At 42.2% G+C, this 18757-nt stretch overlaps 1 protein-coding gene and 1 long non-coding RNA gene across 12 annotated transcripts in view; one reads left to right on the forward strand and one right to left on the reverse strand.

The window, feature by feature from the left end:
* LOC100986620 (uncharacterized) overlaps window positions 1-18757 on the forward strand; it is a 213015-nt gene that overhangs the window by 172633 nt on the left and 21625 nt on the right. The window contains exon 5 of the long non-coding RNA XR_008624900.2: window positions 15379-15437. This is a non-coding gene — a long non-coding RNA (uncharacterized LOC100986620). The remainder of the gene's footprint in view (window positions 1-15378; window positions 15438-18757) is intronic.
* NMNAT3 (nicotinamide nucleotide adenylyltransferase 3) overlaps window positions 1-18757 on the reverse strand; it is a 120621-nt gene that overhangs the window by 4300 nt on the left and 97564 nt on the right. For 4 of the 11 annotated variants that reach the window (XM_024928348.4, XM_055110537.2, XM_008951941.5 and 1 more), the window contains 2 exons: window positions 16458-16641; window positions 11188-11270 (listed from right to left, as the gene is read on the reverse strand). The exons of 1 other annotated variant lie outside the window; for it this stretch is intronic. In XM_024928348.4, the coding sequence (XP_024784116.3) occupies window positions 11188-11270; window positions 16458-16641 (267 nt within the window). Of the gene's footprint in view, window positions 1-8992; window positions 9125-9695; window positions 9823-11187; window positions 11271-16457; window positions 16642-18757 lie in introns of those variants that run through there. 6 more of the 11 variants (XM_055110539.2, XM_034957509.3, XM_034957508.3 and 3 more) reach the window with 3 other exon arrangements.

The raw sequence follows: 18757 nt of genomic DNA on the forward strand, positions 1-18757 counted from the left end.
GCAAAGGAAATCCAAGTCTATGCTAGAAACAAGCTGCAGGGTCTCTGATTCTTCCAGAAGCTGATCCCAGCTTCAGTAAATGGCAAAGACTGGGGTCCCAGAGTACTGGCCCCTGTCAATCACCACAAAGTCTGAGTAAAGAGAGGCTCCAGGGCTACCATACTGGAGAAAAACTTGTGTAAATGGTCAGTTTAGGATCCTCTAAGGTGGAACCTTTGAAGGAATCCAAATGTGGACCAGAGAGATGAGTTCACACAAAAGCACTGGAGCAACTGTGGAATGGAAAGTGAGAGACTGGAGGTGTCATGGAGAAGTCTGAGTCCTGGCCTCAACTGGGCACAGGCTGCTGTGCGGCCGGAGCCAAGACCTTTCTCTGGGTATCAGTTTCCCCATCCATGAGATGATGAGCTCTAGACTCATTTAAAGCAACATATGCAATCACAGAAACACACTTTTCAAATGCTCTAGCGGCATAATACTGGTCTAGTAAACGATATTCAAACATTCCTTCATTCATGCATGTATGAACTCTTAGTGGTTACAAACTAAGACTCTAGAGCCAGACACCTTACACCCAAATTCTGGTTCTGCTGTTCAATACCTCATGTGATCTCAACTTTAAAATGAGGATATTACCCTTCATTTATTCATTCATTCACTTATCCATTTACTCATTTATCTATCACTCTATTCATAGAAACACCCACTCAACATTTATGAACTGTCTCCCAGTGTCTGGCCTTTTTAAACCAATAAAACAGCATTTAACAATTATTCAGTAACTCACACTTTTCACTAATTTGGGCTGGTCCCATTGCTCACAACACATATGTATATTTGAACGGTTCTGCATCTGTGAAGTTTTACTCCAATTTCTTATCTATCCAACCAGTGTAGTATAAAGGAGAACAGTGTTTGGTCTTTCAAACAATTAGGTAGTTTTATGTGGTCTTCCTATGGGGGAGGTACTATGATGTGCATTTCATTCCAGGATTTGCTGGGACCTGGGACACACCCCCTCTCTTCCTACAGGTCAGAGAACAGAGAAGATACCACCTCCTTTTTCCAATAGATTTTTTTGTGGGGACAATTTCTGCATGTCAGTTTCAACATTGGGTACCGTTTGATTCATTAACAATGACAGTAAGGAATACTATTCACTTTGAGCCTTGCCTAGAAGGAACAAGGGCCCACACCTCCCCTGCCCCCCAAATCAAAGGCATGTCTGTGAGGCTGGTGGTGCCTGTTATTTCATGACGACAATACCATGTGATAGATCACTTCTCGGGCAACATGGGCCTCAGACTTCTAATTCCTGGCAGTCCTGTCTTCAGGGCTCACAAACGCATTCACACATCTCTTCCAAATCCATTTACAACACTGTTACAAAATTTTTAGACCGAGTGACTCTATCCAAGTCCTAAGTATGTAACTCCAGGGTGTAGTATAAAGAAATCAATATGATTTCTCCTAACAGTGATACAGATACATAAACAAATGGGATGTCCATAGGCATTCTGGGGGCAGTGTGCTCTACCTTTGAGTAGCTAAGGGCTTTGAAAGGTAGATAAAGCTGAAATTTACATAGACTGTGAGGGAAGTGCCACTAGGATCTTTGAAAGTTTGGTTGTCCTAAGTCTGTGAGATCAAAGAACACTAATCTTGAGGTCAGTCAGCTCTGGGTTCAACTTTAAATCTGCTGGTACCCTCAGGAAAATTACTTAGCCTATGGGCCTGTTTCTTCAGCCATAAAATGGGGATAGTAAAGCTTTCTTTGGAAGTTATGGGAATTGAGTGATGGAGAGAATGCAATGTAAATTTCCTGTCTGGCGCAGCATGTGAACACTGCCACCAACAGTGATGTCTGTCATGGTACCTCACAGACACACTCAGAAATGTGGGACTTCTGGGTCTGAAGAGGACATGAGAGATGAAGCATCTGACAGGCAGCACCTAAATTTACCACACAAGGCCACCTTGGAACATTCAGTATAAAACGGAAACAACATCCTGCTCTGTTGGGAGAGGGAATCCTCTGAATGTGGCTGAGCTGTGCTTGGTTCCATCAGCCATGGGTGGGCGCCACCTTCACAAAAGACAGACAGAGTCAGCTGTTAAAGAACTGAAGGCATCATCCATCCCAAAGTGTCACACCCAAGCAGCCCAGAATGTAGCAATCCATATGACTCTGGGTGAGCCCAAGGAGGCCTGCAAATCATAGAAGTGATGGGCAAAGCAAGGCTCTGGCAGCCAGAAATTGCTGAGCTCATCACGTAATTTGCAACCCCAGAGCATAACAGCACACCAATAAAATACGGAGCACACAAAATGGTCCTTTAGAAATATGTCACTAGTAACACACATGCCATCTAATCAAGAGCCAAACTTATGCTGAGAAAAATTCCACCTTCCTGTTTTTAATTGCTCTACATTTTACCCCAATTACAAACATCAAACTGTGTTCTTTATGGAATGTATGGAAAATATGTAAGTATTTAAAGCAGAAATAACAACAACAATATTAATTCTGCTTTCTACAAAACACCATCAGTTTTTAGTGTATTTCCTTAGTCTTTTCTATTTAGACATGCTAACAGATGGGAAGTATAGTCATATTTTTATATACTTAAGATTATATGCAGTATTGTATCCTGATTTTTTTCCACTTCCTTCATAAGTGTTTCTCCACATCATCAAAACCTTTTATGTAGTTTCTTTATGCTATGTATACAGTATAATTTAGGTATACTTTCCTTTATATTTAAACATTGATATTGCTTTTACTTCCTGCCATTGTAAAAACTGTTGTGATAAACATCTTTCTGCATAAATCTTTGTCCCAATCTCTAATTATTTCCTTAGCCAGATTCCTAGAATGGGAATTTATCAAGCAAAGAGTGCAAAGATTTTTAAAGTCCCTGATATGTTTTGGTAAACTGAAAAACATAGTTTTCTTTTTTAAAAAATTTTATTATTATTGTACTTTAAGTTTTAGGGTACATGTGCACAACGTGCAGGTTTGTTACATATGTATACATATGCCATGTTGGTGTGCTGCACCCATTAACTCGTCATTTAGCATTAGGTATATCTCCTAATGCTATCCCTCCCCCCTTCCCCCACCCCACAACAGTCCCACTGTGTGATGTTCCCCTTCCTGTGTCCATGTGTTCTCATTGTTCAATTCCCACCTACGAGTGAGAACATGCGGTGTTTGGTTTTTTGTCCTTGTGATAGTTTGCTGAGAATGATGGTTTCCAGTTTCATCCATGTCCCTACAAAGGACATGAACTCATCATTTTTTATGGCTGCATAGTATTCCATGGTGTATATGTGCCACATTTTCTTAATCCAGTCTATCGTTGTTGGACATTTGGGTTGGTTCCAAGTCTGCTATTGTGAATAGTGCCGCAATAAACATACGTGTGCATGTGTCTTTATAGCAGCATGATTTATAATCCTTTGGGTATATACCCAGTAATGGGATGGCTGGGTCAAATGGTATTTCTAGTTCTAGATCCCTGAGGAATCGCCACAGTGAATTCCACAATGGTTGAACTAGTTTACAGTCCCACCAAAGTGTAAAATTCTCCCTATTTCTCCACCTCCTCTCCAGCACCTGTTGTTTCCTGACTTTTTAATGATTGCCATTCTAACTGGTGTGAGATGGTATCTCATTGTGGTTTTGATTTGCATTTCTCTGATGGCCAGTGATGATGAGCATTTTTTCATGTGTTTTTTGGCTGCATAAATGTCTTCTTTTGAGAAGTGTCTGTTCATATCCTTTGCCCACTTTTTGATGGAGTTGTTTGTTTTTTTCTTGTAAATTTGTTTGAGTTCATTGTAGATTCTGGATATTAGCCCTTTGTCAGATGAGTAGGTTGCAAAAATTTTCTCCCATTCTGTAGGTTACCTGTTCACTCTGATGGTAGTTTCTTTTGCTGTGCAGAAGCTCTTTAGTTTAATTAGATCCAATTTGTCAATTTTGGCTTTCGTTGCCATTGCTTTTGGTGTTTTAGACATGAAGTCCTTGCCCATGCCTATGTCCTGAATGGTAATGCCTAGGTTTTCTTCTAGGGTTTTTATGGTTTTAGGTCTAACATTTAAGTCTTTAATCCATCTTGAATTAATTTTTGTATAAGGTGTAAGGAAGGGATCCAGTTTCAGCTTTCTACATATGGCTAGCCAGTTTTCCCAGCACCATTTATTAAATAGGGAATCCTTTCCCCATTGCTTGTTTTTGTCAGGTTTGTCAAAGATCAGATAGTTGTAGATAGGTGGCATTATTTCTGAGGGCTCTGTTCTGTTCCATTGGTCTATATCTCTGTTTTGGTACCAGTACCATACTGTTTTGGTTACTGTAGCCTTGTAGTATATTTTGAAGTCAGGTAGCATGATGCCTCCAGATTTGTTCTTTTGGCTTAGGATTGACTTGGCAATGCGGGCTCTTTTTTGGTTCCATATGAACTTTAAAGTAGTTTTTTCCAATTCTGTGAAGAAAGTCATTGGTAGGTTGATGGAGATGGCATTGAATCTATAAATTACCTTGGGCAGTATGGCCATTTTCATGATATTGATTCTTCCTACCCATGAGCATGGAATGTTCTTCCATTTGTTTGTATCCTCTTTTATTTCATTGAGCAGTGGTTTGTAGCTCTCCTTGAAGAAGTCCTTCACATCCCTTGTAAGTTGGATTCCTAGGTATTTTATTCTCTTTGAAGCAATTGTGAATGGGAGTTCACTCACGATTTGGCTGTTTGTCTGTTATTGGTGTATAAGAATGCTTGTGATTTTTGTACATTGATTTTGTATCCTGAGACTTTGCTGAAGTTGCTTATCAAATTAAGGAGATTTTGGGCTGAGACGATGGGGTTTTCTAGATATACAATCATGTCATCTGCAAACAGGGACAATTTGACTTCCTCTTTTCCTAACTGAATACCCTTTATTTCCTTCTCCTGCCTGATTGCCCTGACCAGAACTTCCAACACTATGTTGAATAGGAGTGGTGAGAGAGGGCATCCCTGTCTTGTGCCCGTTTTCAAAGGGAATGCTTCCAGTTTTTGCCCATTCAGTATGATATTGGCTGTGGGTTTGTCATAGATAGCTCTTATTATTTTGAGATACATCCCATCAATACCTAATTTATTGAGAGTTTTTAGCATGAAGTGTTGTTGAATTTTGTCAAAGGCCTTTTCTGCATCTATTGAGATTTGGTTCTGTTTATATGCTGGATTACATTTATTGATTTGCGTATGTTGAACCAGCCTTGCATCCCAGGGATGAAGCCCACTTGATCATGGTGGATATGCTTTTTGATGTGCTGCTGGATTCGGTTTGCCAGTATTTTATTGAGGATTTTTGCATCGATGTTCATCAAGGATATTGGTCTAAAATTCTCTTTTTTTGTTGTGTCTCTGCCAGGCTTTGGTATCAGGATGATGCTGGCCTCATAAATTGAGTTAGGGAGGATTCCCTCTTTTTCTATTGATTGCAATAGTTTCAGAAGGAATGGTACTAGCTCCTCTTTGTACCTCTGATAGAATTTGGCTGTGAATCCATCTGGTCCTGGACTTTTTTTGGTTGGTAAGCTATTGATTATTGCCTCAATTTCAGAGCCTGTTATTGGTCTATTCAGAGATTCAACTTCTTCCTGGTTTAGTCTTGGGAGGGTGTATGTGTCCAGGAATTTATCCATTTCTTCTGGATTTTCTAGTTTATTTGCATAGAGGTGTTTATAGTATTCTCTGATGGTAGTTTGTATTTCTGTGGGATCGGTGGTGATATCCCCTTTATCATTTTTTATTGCGTCTATTTGATTCTTCTCTCTTTTCTTCTTTATTAGTCTTGCTAGTGGTCTATCAATTTTGTTGATCTTTTCAAAAAACCAGCTCCTGGATTCATTACTTTTTTGAAGGGTTTTTTGTGTCTCTATTTCCTTCAGTTCTGCTCTGATTTTAGTTATTTCTTGCCTTCTAGCTTTTGAATGTGTTTGCTCTTGCTTTTCTAGTTCTTTTAATTGTGATGTTAGGGTGTCAATTTTGGATCTTTCCTGCTTTGTCTTGTGGCCTTTAGTGCTAAAATTTCCCTCTACACACTGCTTTGAATGTGTCCCAGAGATTCTGGTATGTTGTGTCTTTGTTCTAGTTGGTTTCAAAGAACATCTTTATTTCTGCCTTCATTTCATTATTTACCCAGTAGTCATTCAGGAGCAGGTTGTTCCGTTTCCATGTAGTTGAGCGGTTTTGAGTGAGTTTCTTAATCCTGAGTTCTAGTTTGATTGCACTGTGGTCTGAGAGACAGTTTGTTATAATTTCTGTTCTTTTACACTTGCTGAGGAGTGCTTTACTTCCAACTATGTGGTCAATTTTGGAATAGGTGTGGTGTGGTGCTGAAAAGAATGTATATTCTGTTGATTTCAGGTGGAGAGTTCTGTAGATGTCTATTAAGTCTGCTTGGTGCAGAGCTGAGTTCAATTCCTGGGTATCCTTGTTAACTTTCTGTCTCGTTGATCTGTCTAATGTTGACAGTGGGGTGTTAAAGTCTCCCATTATTATTGTGTGGGAGTCTAAGTCTCTTTGTAGGTCACTAAGGACTTGCTTTATGAATCTGGGTGCTCCTGTATTGGGTGCATATATATTTAGGATAGTTAGCTCTTCTTGTTGAATTGATCCCTTTACCATGATGTAATGGCCTTCTTTGTCTCTTTTGATCTTTGTTGGTTTAAAGTCTGTTTTATCAGAGACTAGGATTGCAACCCCTGCCTTTTTTTGTTCCATTTGCTTGGTAGATGTTCCTCCATCCCTTTATTTTGAGCCTATGTGTGTCTCTGCCCGTGAGATGGGTTTCCTGAATACAGCACACTGATGGGTCTTGACTCTTTATCCAATTTGCCAGTCTGTGTCTTTTAATTGGAGCATTTAGCCAATTTACATTTAAAGTTAATATTGTTATGTGTGAATTTGAACCTGTCATTATGATGTTAGCTGGTTATTTTGCTCGTTAGTTGATGCCGTTTCTTCCTAGCCTTGATGATCTTTACAATTTGGCATGATTTTGCAGTGGCTGGTACCAGTTGTTCCTTTCCATGTTTAGTGCTTCCTTCAGGAGCTCTTTTAGAGCAGGCCTGGTGGTGACAAAATCTCTCAGCATTTGCTTGTCTGTAAAGGGTTTTATTTCTCCTTCACTTATGAAGCTTAGTTTGGCTGGATATGAAATTCTGGGTTGAAAATTCTTTTCTTTAAGAATGTTGAATATTGGTCTCCACTCTCTTCTGGCTTGTAGAGTTTCTGCCGAGAGATCTGCTGTTAGTCTGATGGGCTTCCCTTTGAGGGTAACCCGACCTTTCTCTCTGGCTGCCCTTAACATTTTTTCCTTCATTTCAACTTTGGTGAATCTGACAATTATGTGTCTTGGAGTTGCTCTTCTCGAGAAGTATCTTTGTGGTATTCTCTGTATTTCCTGAATTTGAATGTTGGCCTGCCTTGCTAGACTGGGGAAGTTCTCCTGGATAATATCCTGCAGAGTGTTTTCCAACTTGGTTCCATTCTCCCCGTCACTTTCAGGCACACCAATCAGACGTAGATTTGGTCTTTTCATATAGTCCCATATTTCTTGGAGGCTTTGTTCGTTTCTTTTTCCTCTTTTTCCTCTAAACTTCTCTTATCGTTTCATTTCATTCATTTCATCTTCCATCACTGATACCCTTTCTTCCAGTTGATCGCATCGGCTCCTGAGGCTTCTACATTCATCAGGTAGCTCTTGTGCCTTGGTTTTCAGCTCCATCAGGTCCTTTAAAGACTTCTGTGCATTGGTTATTCTAGTTATCCATTCATCTAATTTTTTTTCAAAGATTTTAACTTCTTTGCCATTGGTTCAGATTTCCTCCTGTAGCTCGGAGTAGTTTGATCGTCTGAAGCCTTCTTCTCTCAACTTGTCAAAGTCATTCTCTGTCCAACTTTGTTCCATTGCTGGTGAGGAGCTGCGTTCCTTTGGAGGAGGAGAGGCACTCTGATTTTTAGAGTTTCCAGTTTTTCTGCTCTGTTTTTTTCCCATCTTTGTGGTTTTATCTACCTTTGGTCTTTGATGATGGTGACGTATAGATGGGTTTTTGGTGTGGATGTCCTTTCTGTTTGTTAGTTTTCCTTCTAACAGACAGGACCCTCAGCTGCATGTCTTTTGGAGTTTGCTAGAGGTCCACTCCAGACCCCGTTTGCCTGGGTATCAGCAGTGGTGGCTGCAGAACAGCAGATATTGGTGAACCGCAGATGCTGCTGCCTGATCGTTCCTCTGGAAGTTTTGTCTCAGAGGAGTACTCGGCCGTGTGAGGTGTCAGTCCGCCCCTACTGGGGGATGCCTCCCAGTTAGGCTACTCGGGGGTCAGGGACCTACTTGAGGAGGCAGTCTGCCCGTTCTCAGATCTCGAGCTGCGTGCTGGGAGAACCACTACTCTCTTCAAAGCGTCAGAGAGGGACATTTAAGTCTGCAGAGGTTACTGCTGTCTGTTTGTCTGTGTCCTGCCCCCAGAGGTGGAGCCTCCAGAGGCAGGCAGGCCTCCTTGAGCTGTGGTGGGCTCCACCCAGTTGGAGCTTCCCAGATGCTTTGTTTACCTAATCAAACAACTAACTCGGCAATGGCAGGCACCCCTCCCCCAGCCTCGCTGCCACCTTGCAGTTTGATCTCGGACTGCTGTGCTAGCAATGAGCAAGACTCTGTGGGTGTAGGACCCTCCGAGCCATGTGTGGGATATAATCTCCTGGTGTGCCGTTTTTTAAGCCCGTTGGAAAAGCGCAGTATTAGGGTGGGAGTGACCCGATTTTCCAGGTGCCATCTGTCACCGCTTTCTTTAACTAGGAAAGGGAATTCCCTGACCCCTTGTGCTTCCCGGGTGAGGCAATGCCTCGCCCTGCTTCGGCTCGTGCACAGTACGCTGCATCCACTGTCCTGCACCTACTGTCTGGCACTCCCCAGTGAGATGAACCCGGTACCTCAGTTGGAAATGCAGAAATCACCCGTCTTCTGTATCGCTCTTGCTGCGAGCTGTAGACTGGAGCTGTTCCTATTCGGCCATCTTCAAAACATAGTTTTCATTTCATGTAAACTTCCTTTTTTTTTTTAATAGTTACTTTAGAATAGAACAAGTGAGTGGGATTTAGGGTCTGAACAGAGAGAAAGAGGCCCTCAACAATATAGGGCCAAGCAGATTAAGTTGGTAGTCCCTACAAAAATGATTCTGGAAAGAACCTGGAGTGGGCTTTGGCAGAGGGAGAGAGTTCATATTAATGAGAGCAGCTGGGGCTGTTTCCACAGGGAAGGTGAATTCTGAACTGGGCCTCACAGACAGATAGGTTTTCAATAGGGGAACCAAGAATTAAGAGGAAGGAGGGGAGGCCAGGCAAAAAGCTGAGACAGGGATTCTGGAAGCATATGCAGAGAGGTGAAGTGTGAGAGGATGGTAGCCTCAGTGTGTTGTCCCTCCTGAGTCACTCTGGCTGCCCCTGCCTCTCACTGGAGGCTCCAGTCTGCCCTAGTGGCATGGAGTGCCTCACACTTATGCTATCTCCTGCCCTTGTGCTTTCCTTAGCCTGCCCCTTGGCCCAGAAATGTCTCCAACCTCAATAATCCAGTCATCCTGCAAGTCTCAGTGCAGGTGCCCCCTCCTCCATGCAGCCTTCCTAATTCATGCCTGGACTCACCTCCATTCATACCCTGTCTCCAGCTTGAGGTGGGGGCTGGGGCTGGCTGTCTCTGTTCTCAGCCTGAGCCCAGAGTCTGTTCCAGTGAGGTGCTCAAAAAGTGTCTGTAGAATCCTTTTAAGAATGCCTGCTGAGCCAGAGATGATGCAGAAAGAAGGGAGAGGCTGATAATGAATACTGGGCACTGTGCTTATCGGGGATGGGTGGGAAGGAGCCCATGCAGGTAACAGAGAGGACAGGCAGACAGAAAGACCAGAGGAATACAATAAACATTATATAAGATGATTATATAGGAGGTACTGTAACTCCTTCTTAGATTCTTACTCTCATGCACAGCCCCCCAGACTGGCTGTAAAGCAAATCCTCAGAGTGCTTATTAAATATCCAGATTCCTGGGCTCTACTCCCACTCAGAAGGGAAGACACCTGGGAATTAGTGCTTTTAACAAGCCGCACAGGGGATACTGCTGTGAGGGATCCTCTGGCCAGCATTTGGGGACTGTTGCATGGCACCTTTAGGGCCTGGTAGCATTTCCAAGTCTTTTTAGAAGAGTGTTTCCCAATCTTGCTCTAGGAAGCACTAGTTCTGAAAAATACTAACAGATATTAAACAAAGAGTTCCATACTTAAAAAAGTGGTAAGAATGACTGCAAGGTATTTCTCTTTCTTGTAGAATCACAATGCACATGGACATAGTAAAGGCTCTAAAAAGTCCTTCAGTAGAGAAACCACATTAGGTGTGCTAAACCCCAGCATTCCTAAACTCTTCTATTCTGGAAGCAGTGTTCCACCAACCAAAGTCGGGAGACCCTGCCGTAGGAAATTCTGCAGATGACCTGCTGGAATCTGCATGCCCACCGCTGCATGGTGCTTCTGCTTATTTGCATGAGAGTGTTATGCATTTTGCCCTTGACACCAGGGCAGCTCATACTGTGAAATCACAGCCAACAAGGTTTTCTCAAACACCAGGAAATGACAACACTTCCTGGCTTACACATCTAGGCTTACAAATTAAGAGGATAATCCAAACCAACTTTAAATTCCCTTAAAAATAGGTTTCCTCTTTTGAGTGAACCATTGAGTAATTCTGCTATAAATAAAGTCTTAGTCTCTTTGTTCAAGTTTTATAATGGCATATTTTACGTTCAAAAAGGCTAAGGCTTTTAAAAGAAACCCAGCAGCACTCATCAGTTTATCCCTGTGTGACCCTGACTATAATCCATGTCATTAGAACAAGTCACAAGGGTAGGTAAACTTCTTTGGGGCAAAAAAATCCCAAATTAGCAAAGCAATTTACAGGGGGTGGTGGCAGATTGTCTAATCTGAACTTCAACCTCAGAAGTGTCATCCCAGCCAGGCAGGCCTTAAATTCCTTATCTGTGCCCAGAGGGTTGGACTCCAGTCCTCTGCAGCTGTGACCACCCCTACCCCCTTCGGTTCTCACAGAATCCCTGACATCTCATTCTCCTACAGACAAGAGGGTCAGCACCCACCTGCAGGGGTCGAGAAGAGTGCCTTGCCATGGTCTGGGCCTTCCATCTGGGGTGGAGATCTGAGCAGTTCGCTGTGATGATGCCTGTGTTGTAAACATATGGGCTCAGGGTATGTCTGTCCTCCAGCCCTCAAAGCCACCCAGAGATTTTCAGATTTTGTCTCAGCCTGCTTTTATCTACTTTAGTTCACTCATTCCACAAATATCTGTTGAGGGCCTACTCTGTGGCAGGCATTGCCAGGAGCTGGGACAGAAAGCCATGGGGTCTTCATGGAGAGTCCTGTCCAAGACAGTCCACTACTTTCCATGTGACATGGGTGAAGGCAGGGAAATTAGTACATTTCTATTCTTTTAACATTTTCTTCAATATTTCTCAAAAAAAAAAAGGAGTCACTGCTGAGTAGGGGTTAAGGACATGGGCTATTACAATCAGACAGACTTGAATTCAAGACACATTTTCATTTGAGAAGCAGGGATAACAACACCTACTTTTAGGCTCTTGTGAAGGTGAATGAGCCATGCACATGAAGCACTGGCACAGTGCATGGCCCACAGCTAGCTCCCAGAAAAGCTGCCTGCTCTCATTAGAAACTAGTACTTTAGAAGGCAATAGGGTGATGGCCAAGAGCCAGGGCTTGCAGCCAGATGGCCTGGGTTGAATCTCAGCTCCTCCACCAGCTGGCTGTGTGACCCTGGGTGGGTGATTTCAAGTCTCTATGTGGATGGTGCTGCATCTGCCAGTGAGGAATTATGACAGTGCCCACCTCTGATGGGTGGTTATGAAGATTAAAGGGGTTAATACACACAAAGTGCACTGGGCATTTCAAATATGATTAGACTTTCACAAATTTGGCATGCCTGCCTTCTTTAGCAATCTATCTTCTGCAAATCATGAGATACTTATATATGCTTTTGTCAAACACAGGCAACCATTATACACCCCTTCTTGTATCAATTTGATCTTCCAACTTCCACTTCCTGTATTATGCATTTACTAGAACTGTATTTAGGGGGCAGTAGTGCCTGGTGGGAAAAGCATATGCTTTTCAGCCAGAGTGGGTGGGTTTAAGTTCAGGCTTTTTTGCTGAATGACCCTGACACCCTGTAGCATTGATACTCTCAGAGCCACGTGGACCTCATCTGTAAATTGGTCATGAAAGTTAATGCTGGCCTTATCTACACTGAGTATCACAAGATCATGAATGAAAAATTGCTTCCACCTTGCCAAATGCTGGGGAAGTGGCCTGCTGCTGATTATAATTGGGAGGCAGCTCAGTGTTAAGTTCTAGAATTAGACTGGGTTGGAATTCTGGCTCTAACTAGTAGCTCTGGAGTCTTGGTGTCTCTAGTTTCCTCATCTAGAGAATGAGGGATAACGGCAGAACCTACCCCAGAAAGCTGTTGTGAGGATTAATTGAAACGCTTAGCACCAGCCCATACACAGAAAGAGCCCAATAAGTGTTAGCTGTTATTATCATTATCTTAGTCTATCTTCCCACCAGATTGTGAAAAGGGACCCCACGGAATTCATCTTTATATTCCTAGCACCCATGAAAATGCTCCTTAAGTCTGCTGAATTCAGGAATGTTGGAAGGAGTGGATGAATGAATACATTTAACCTGGTTCAAAGCCCTTCTAGATCATCTCAGAGACTCAGCAGAGTCTTCTTAGAGCCTGGCTGGACTCAGTGTTTTCATTATCATTTTACTGCTTTGATTTTGGTAAACTTTATTTCTGAGGATTCACCCTTGGATTGGCATGGGCTCTCACATCAGACTGAAGTAGATTGAGTCTCACCTCCACTTTCTAACTGTAGGACTTGAAGTATTTTACAACCCTTTCTGAATCTCCATGTCCTTATATATAAAATAGGGCTAAACCCACCTACCTCTTGGAGTTGCTGAGCTTACTAGATATACATGAAAGAGCTTGGCACACATAGAGGGTGATTAGTAAAAGGTGGTGGTGATTCTCATTTTACTTACCTTGAAGGTCCTAGTTCAGGTTGACCCTACTTTGAATATTAGCTGGATCTCTGAACTTTGTTGTGGAAATAATTACTTCCAATACAACATGCATTTGCCAGGGACTTCCACTGCACCTCTATGGGGCATGACCGTTACTGCTTCTTGCTGCCTGCCTGAGTGGTACCTTGGGCCTGTGGATTGACCCTGGGGGCATGTTCTTGGTGTCCTCAGCAGTCCCACTGGTCTTCAGGAAAGATTGGAGGGCAACTGTGGGAGGTGTAAAGCCAGCCACATCATGTTCCCAGCCTGCAGATCCCTGTTTTGAAGATGGCCATAAGCATGGCTTCAGAGCTCCACAGATGGGAGCTCCACGTCCTATTTGTGTGTGACTGTGATTAACGTAGCCTCTCTGAGCCTCAGTTTCTTTATCTGTAAAATGAGGACAACACAAGATCATGTCTGCAAAGAACAAACTATCTTATAGGGAAAGAAGGAATCCTCAATAAGCTCTACAGTGAATTTACATCATAGAGATGTTTGTTACTATGTCACTATGATGCAGATTCACTATGGACTTTATCAAGAGGACACTAAATGGAGCAAAAGATGGGGTGGATTTCTACCATGCTTCTAAAACCACCTGACTTTACAATTATAACTGGATTTTCAGTCTTAAAAAACTTCGATTTTGATAATTTTCGGAAAGTGTTAGTAATCAAACACAAATGCAATTGGTACATTTTGGAGATGAAACTTACTCCAAATAATAATTTTAAAAATCTTAATCAGCATTTGATAAAACTGTGTTGACTGTAACAGTGATTCTCAATTTTGGTTGCACAAAATACATCTGGGAACCTTTATGAAAATAGCAATGTTTAGAGCCCACCCCTGACAAATCAAAATCTCTGGGGTGGGTGGGAGGAGGTGAGCATTTAAAAAAGCTTATTAAGTGATTTCTGCAGCCAGAGTTGAGACCACTGGTTTGGATGCATCTTGGTACTGATCATAAGCTTAATTCATATACTTGGCAGCTGAAGCTGTGAGCTAGCCATATATTGAATCACCAGGTAGCTTTTAAAAATCCTGATGCCCCAACCCAGACCAATGACATGGGTACTTTTAAAAGCTCCCTGGGTGATTCCAGTGTGCAAGCTAACACTGAGCAACACAGGAATGAAGGAGTTATTTAAAAAAAATTAAAAAGAGGCCTGGTGTGGTGACTGATGCCTGTAATCCCAGCACTTTGGGAGGCTGAGGTAGGTGGATCGCCTGAGGTCGGAGTTGGAGACCAGCCTGGCCAACATGGTGAACCCCCGTCTCTACTAAAAATACAAAAAATTAGCTGGGCATGGTGGTGTGTGCCTGTAATCCCAGCTACTTGGGAGGCTGAGGCAGGAGAATTGCTTGAACCCAGGAGGTGGAGGTTGCAGTGAGCCGAGATCATGCCACTGCACTCCAGCCTGGGCAACAGAGCTTAATTAATAAACTTGGCAGCTGAAGTGGTGGGCTAGCCATGTATTGGAATCACCATGGAGCTTTTTTTGAGACCCTATCTCAAAAAAAAAAAATTAAAAAGAAAATGAATGCGTTCAGTACAATCTTAGCTCACTCCTGTATTTTGCAGCAGAAGCACAAGTAATCGTAAATAGTACTATGGTCAACTCCTATTTATCCATGAATGGCTTATCTGTTTTGAGGACAAATTATGGGCCAGCATTAGGGATTCAGGGAAGGTAGCTAACATTATTAAGTACCTACCATAAACCAGGTGTTTTGCCTACATCATCTCATTTAATTCACACGGAATCCTAGTGGAGTGGGTGATGTCATTTCCATTTTATTAGGTGAGAAATTGAGACTCAGGGAGGCTAAATCACTTATATCAAGTAATTCAGCTAGTAAATTTTGCTCTAAAACCTGTGTCCTAGGCTACAGTGCTTCTCACTGGGTGGAGGAGAAAGCGTCTGTTTCTGCCTACATATTAAAGCTAAATTACTTGTTGGATGATCTATTCTCTTGCTTCTATTCCCCCTCTCTTAGCCTAGATAAATGAGAAATGACTGCATGACTCATTCTAAAGGGATGATCTAGGTGTCAATTTATTCCTTATATAATTTTCAATATAAGGGTCTTTGTTTATACTAATGGGTCATTAAAAAATAAAGAAGAGCATGTGTCATAACAATTATTTTATAATGGCTTTCCTTTTAATTTGGCAACAGGTTCTGAAGCAACACTGTAACTGCTGAATGCTTCTGGCTGGTTCTTTCCACAGTAAAAGGTAAGTAATAAGAACCAGGATATAAAAACTAAATGATTACCTCTACTAAAAAGGTAAATCTTTTTCTCCCAAGTGATTTTGAAGACAAGTTAAAAATGAAAACTAAAACACATTATGAACAGGCCTGTCAGTCATTCCACCTTGTCCCTTTGCCTCCCATTTCCTGCCAATCCTAGTGGTTCTAAATAGACAAAAGACACAGCAATTTGCAATCCCTTCCAGCAGAGCTGGTTGTCATTAGTGATGAGGCAGGCCATACTCACAATCCCAACAGCCAGGAGAGGTGGGACTTCCTGCTTCTCTGGCAATTCCCCCTTAAAGTCTGCAGACACAAGCTAGTGACCCACTGCCCTAACATGCAGGGCTGGCTTGGGGTTTTAAACAGTTTTATTACTTATGCTGAATACAAATAGAAATTCCAGAAGAAAAAATAATCCAGAGTAACTGTTTCTAGATTTATAGTCTTTTTTTCTATTTCACATAAAAGTCTGGGTTTACAGAACCCAGGAATTGTACAATTAAAAAAGACAGCTTATTCTATAGATGTAGTTTTCAACTTAGACAATGAAAAAAATAACAAAAGGTCCCACCTACTAAATATTATTATGTAGTTCTGGGTCAGGAAAGTTATTTACATGTAAAAAATCCTCATTCGGTTTTGTTGTCTCCATTTTGCAAGTGAGAAATATGTCTCAGAGGCTTCAGATCACTTGCTCAAAGTCACACAGCTACTAAGTGGTGGCACTAGACCCCAGTGCTACCATCGTCTGAAATAAGGTTGGGTGTTTCCACAAAGTGCATTTGAAAGTACAGTGTTTTGTAATTTTTCTGCTCAGGGACCTCTCTGAGAATGTGAATCTGTTGATCTCTCTCCTGCTAAATAGAAACTGCTTCTTGGATATTTGCTGAGAAGGTCTGGCAGAAACCTAGCCCCACAATCTGCCCTACCTTTTACCCTGTAGGCTCTGCAGACATCTCCCGTGGCCCCTGGTCATCACACAGGAGAGTGACTACCATTACCTCAGCACCTTCACTGTCTCCATCCACTGTGCCTGCTCACTCTCCCAGGGGTCCACCCGGATCCAGTCGGATGTCTGCAGGGCCAGCTGGGCCATGGCCACTCGGTGATGAGAAGCTGCGAGGTCTTTCTTCCCATAGGTGTCGTTGACAGGAGAGATGATACCCTGGATGACCTGGTACATTCCTAGGTAAGAGAGAGCAGTGGTGTTGCACATACAGACAGATGCTCACCACCTGGCAGCCTGAATTCAGGCAGGTGCTAAATGTCTCCAGTGCCTCATCCTGAGTGGTAGTAGACTCTGGCATTCTCTCATGGGGGAGAAAGGGTAGCTCCCTTAGGCAAGGGTAAAGGCACTACCTTAGTGAACATGTGCTTCTCTTCTAGAGCCTTCTACAACCCGGGTAGCACTGAGAGAAAGGCTTCTCTGCTGAGACAAAGGCTGTGAGGGTGGCGCTCAGGCAAGGGTCCCATACAGCAGTGAGGACAGTTAGGATCAGGATATAGTTGAGGAACAGCATGACTTCCCCTTCTATAGGAATTAACAGGGGCACTATTTTTGCCCTCTATGTGAGGATGAAAATTATATATAGTTTCTTAGCCCAAATGGGGATTTTGAGGATGAAGGACAAAGGGATGGGATTTTAGCATGAACCAGGGTTGGTGGGTATTGGCTGTAGATGGACTAGTCGCACAGGCCACCACTGACCTGGGAGGAATGTGCTGCTGATGGAATGGGAAAGCGTACTTTGAAATAGACATGGACTGTGCTCACTAACCATGATAACTGCCCTGTAGATCGTCTAAACCACATGGGATTCATCTGGGGAGAGATAAATTTTTGTGTGTTAAGCTCCTAAAACTGGAGGATTTATTATTGCAGCTAGCCTAGTCTATCTTGACAAATGTTATTTTGAGACATTCCCTGTTATTCCTAGTTTAAGAGTGCCTGCCATAAATGAATGTTGAATTTTATTAAATGACTTTTCTGCAACTCTTGATTGTGTGATTTTTTTTCTCCTTTACTCAGTTAATATGGTAAATTGCATTGATTAATTTTCTAATCCTAAACTAACACTGCATTCCTGAGATAAGCCCTATTTGGCCAAGATATATTACCTTTCTTGTGTATTGGTGGGTTCACTTTGCTAATTTGTTTTTTAGGTAGTAAGACAGGTCTATAATTTTCCTTTCTGTCACTGTCCTAATCAGATTTTGGTATCAAGGTTGTGCTAGCCTCATAAAAAGCGTTGCAGAGTTCTCTCTTTCTATGCTGTAAGAGATCTTGTGTGTTAGGACTGAAATAACTTTCTTTTTGAGACAGAGTCTTGCTCTGTCACCCAGGCTGGAGTGCAGTGGTGCAATCTCAGCTCACTGCAACCTCCACCTCCTGGGTTCAAGCAATTCTCCTGCCTCAGCCTCCCGAGTAGCTGAGACTATAGGCATGCGCCACCATGCCCGACCAATTTTTTAATTTTTAGTAGAGACAGGGTTTTGCCATGTTGGCTAGGCTGGTCTCCAACCCCTGACCTCAAGTGATCCACCCATCTCGGCCTCCCAAAGTGCTGGGATTACAGCCATGAGCCACTGTGCCCAGCCTGAAATAACATTTTTTTTTTTGAGTGTTTTGTAGAACTCACCAGTGAAGTTTTGTGAGGCTAGAGTTTAATTTGTGTTGTCACTGACAGGAGAGATGATACCCTGGATGACCTGGTACATTCCTACATAAGAGAGAGCAGTGGTGTTGCACATACAGACAGACGCTCGCCACCTGGCAGCCCGAATTCAGGCAGGTGCTAAATATCTCCAGTGCCTCATCCTGAGTGGGAGTAGACTCAGTAGTCAAATTTTTGACTACTGATTTAATTTCCTTAATGATTATAATTCAGAATTTCACTTCTTCATTATGATTTTGGCAACTTACATTTTCCAGGATTTTATTCATCATATCTAAAATTTGAAATTTACTGGCATAAAGTTAGTTGTGATATTCTTTTTTTTTTTGGCAATCACCGCTTTAATCAAGCAATGAAGGTTATCACAAATAATAGAACAATTTGCATTGTGTGCATCCTAATTTGATACAGCAATAAAGTATGAATTCACCTATGAATTGGTTAACCATACAATTTATCAGCTAAAAGGTTCATTTCTGAGAGTGAAATTACATGTTATTAATAATTATACCCAAACAATAGCTATAAACTAGACATAGACAACTCTGGATTTATCCTTACCTGTAAGTATCCTAGCCAACATATTTAGACTGGAACTAATCACAATGAAACATTCAGACAATTGA

This window comes from Pan paniscus, chromosome 2 (assembly GCF_029289425.2).
Source record: "Pan paniscus chromosome 2, NHGRI_mPanPan1-v2.0_pri, whole genome shotgun sequence".
In the NCBI taxonomy this organism is placed as follows: domain Eukaryota; kingdom Metazoa; phylum Chordata; class Mammalia; order Primates; family Hominidae; genus Pan; species Pan paniscus.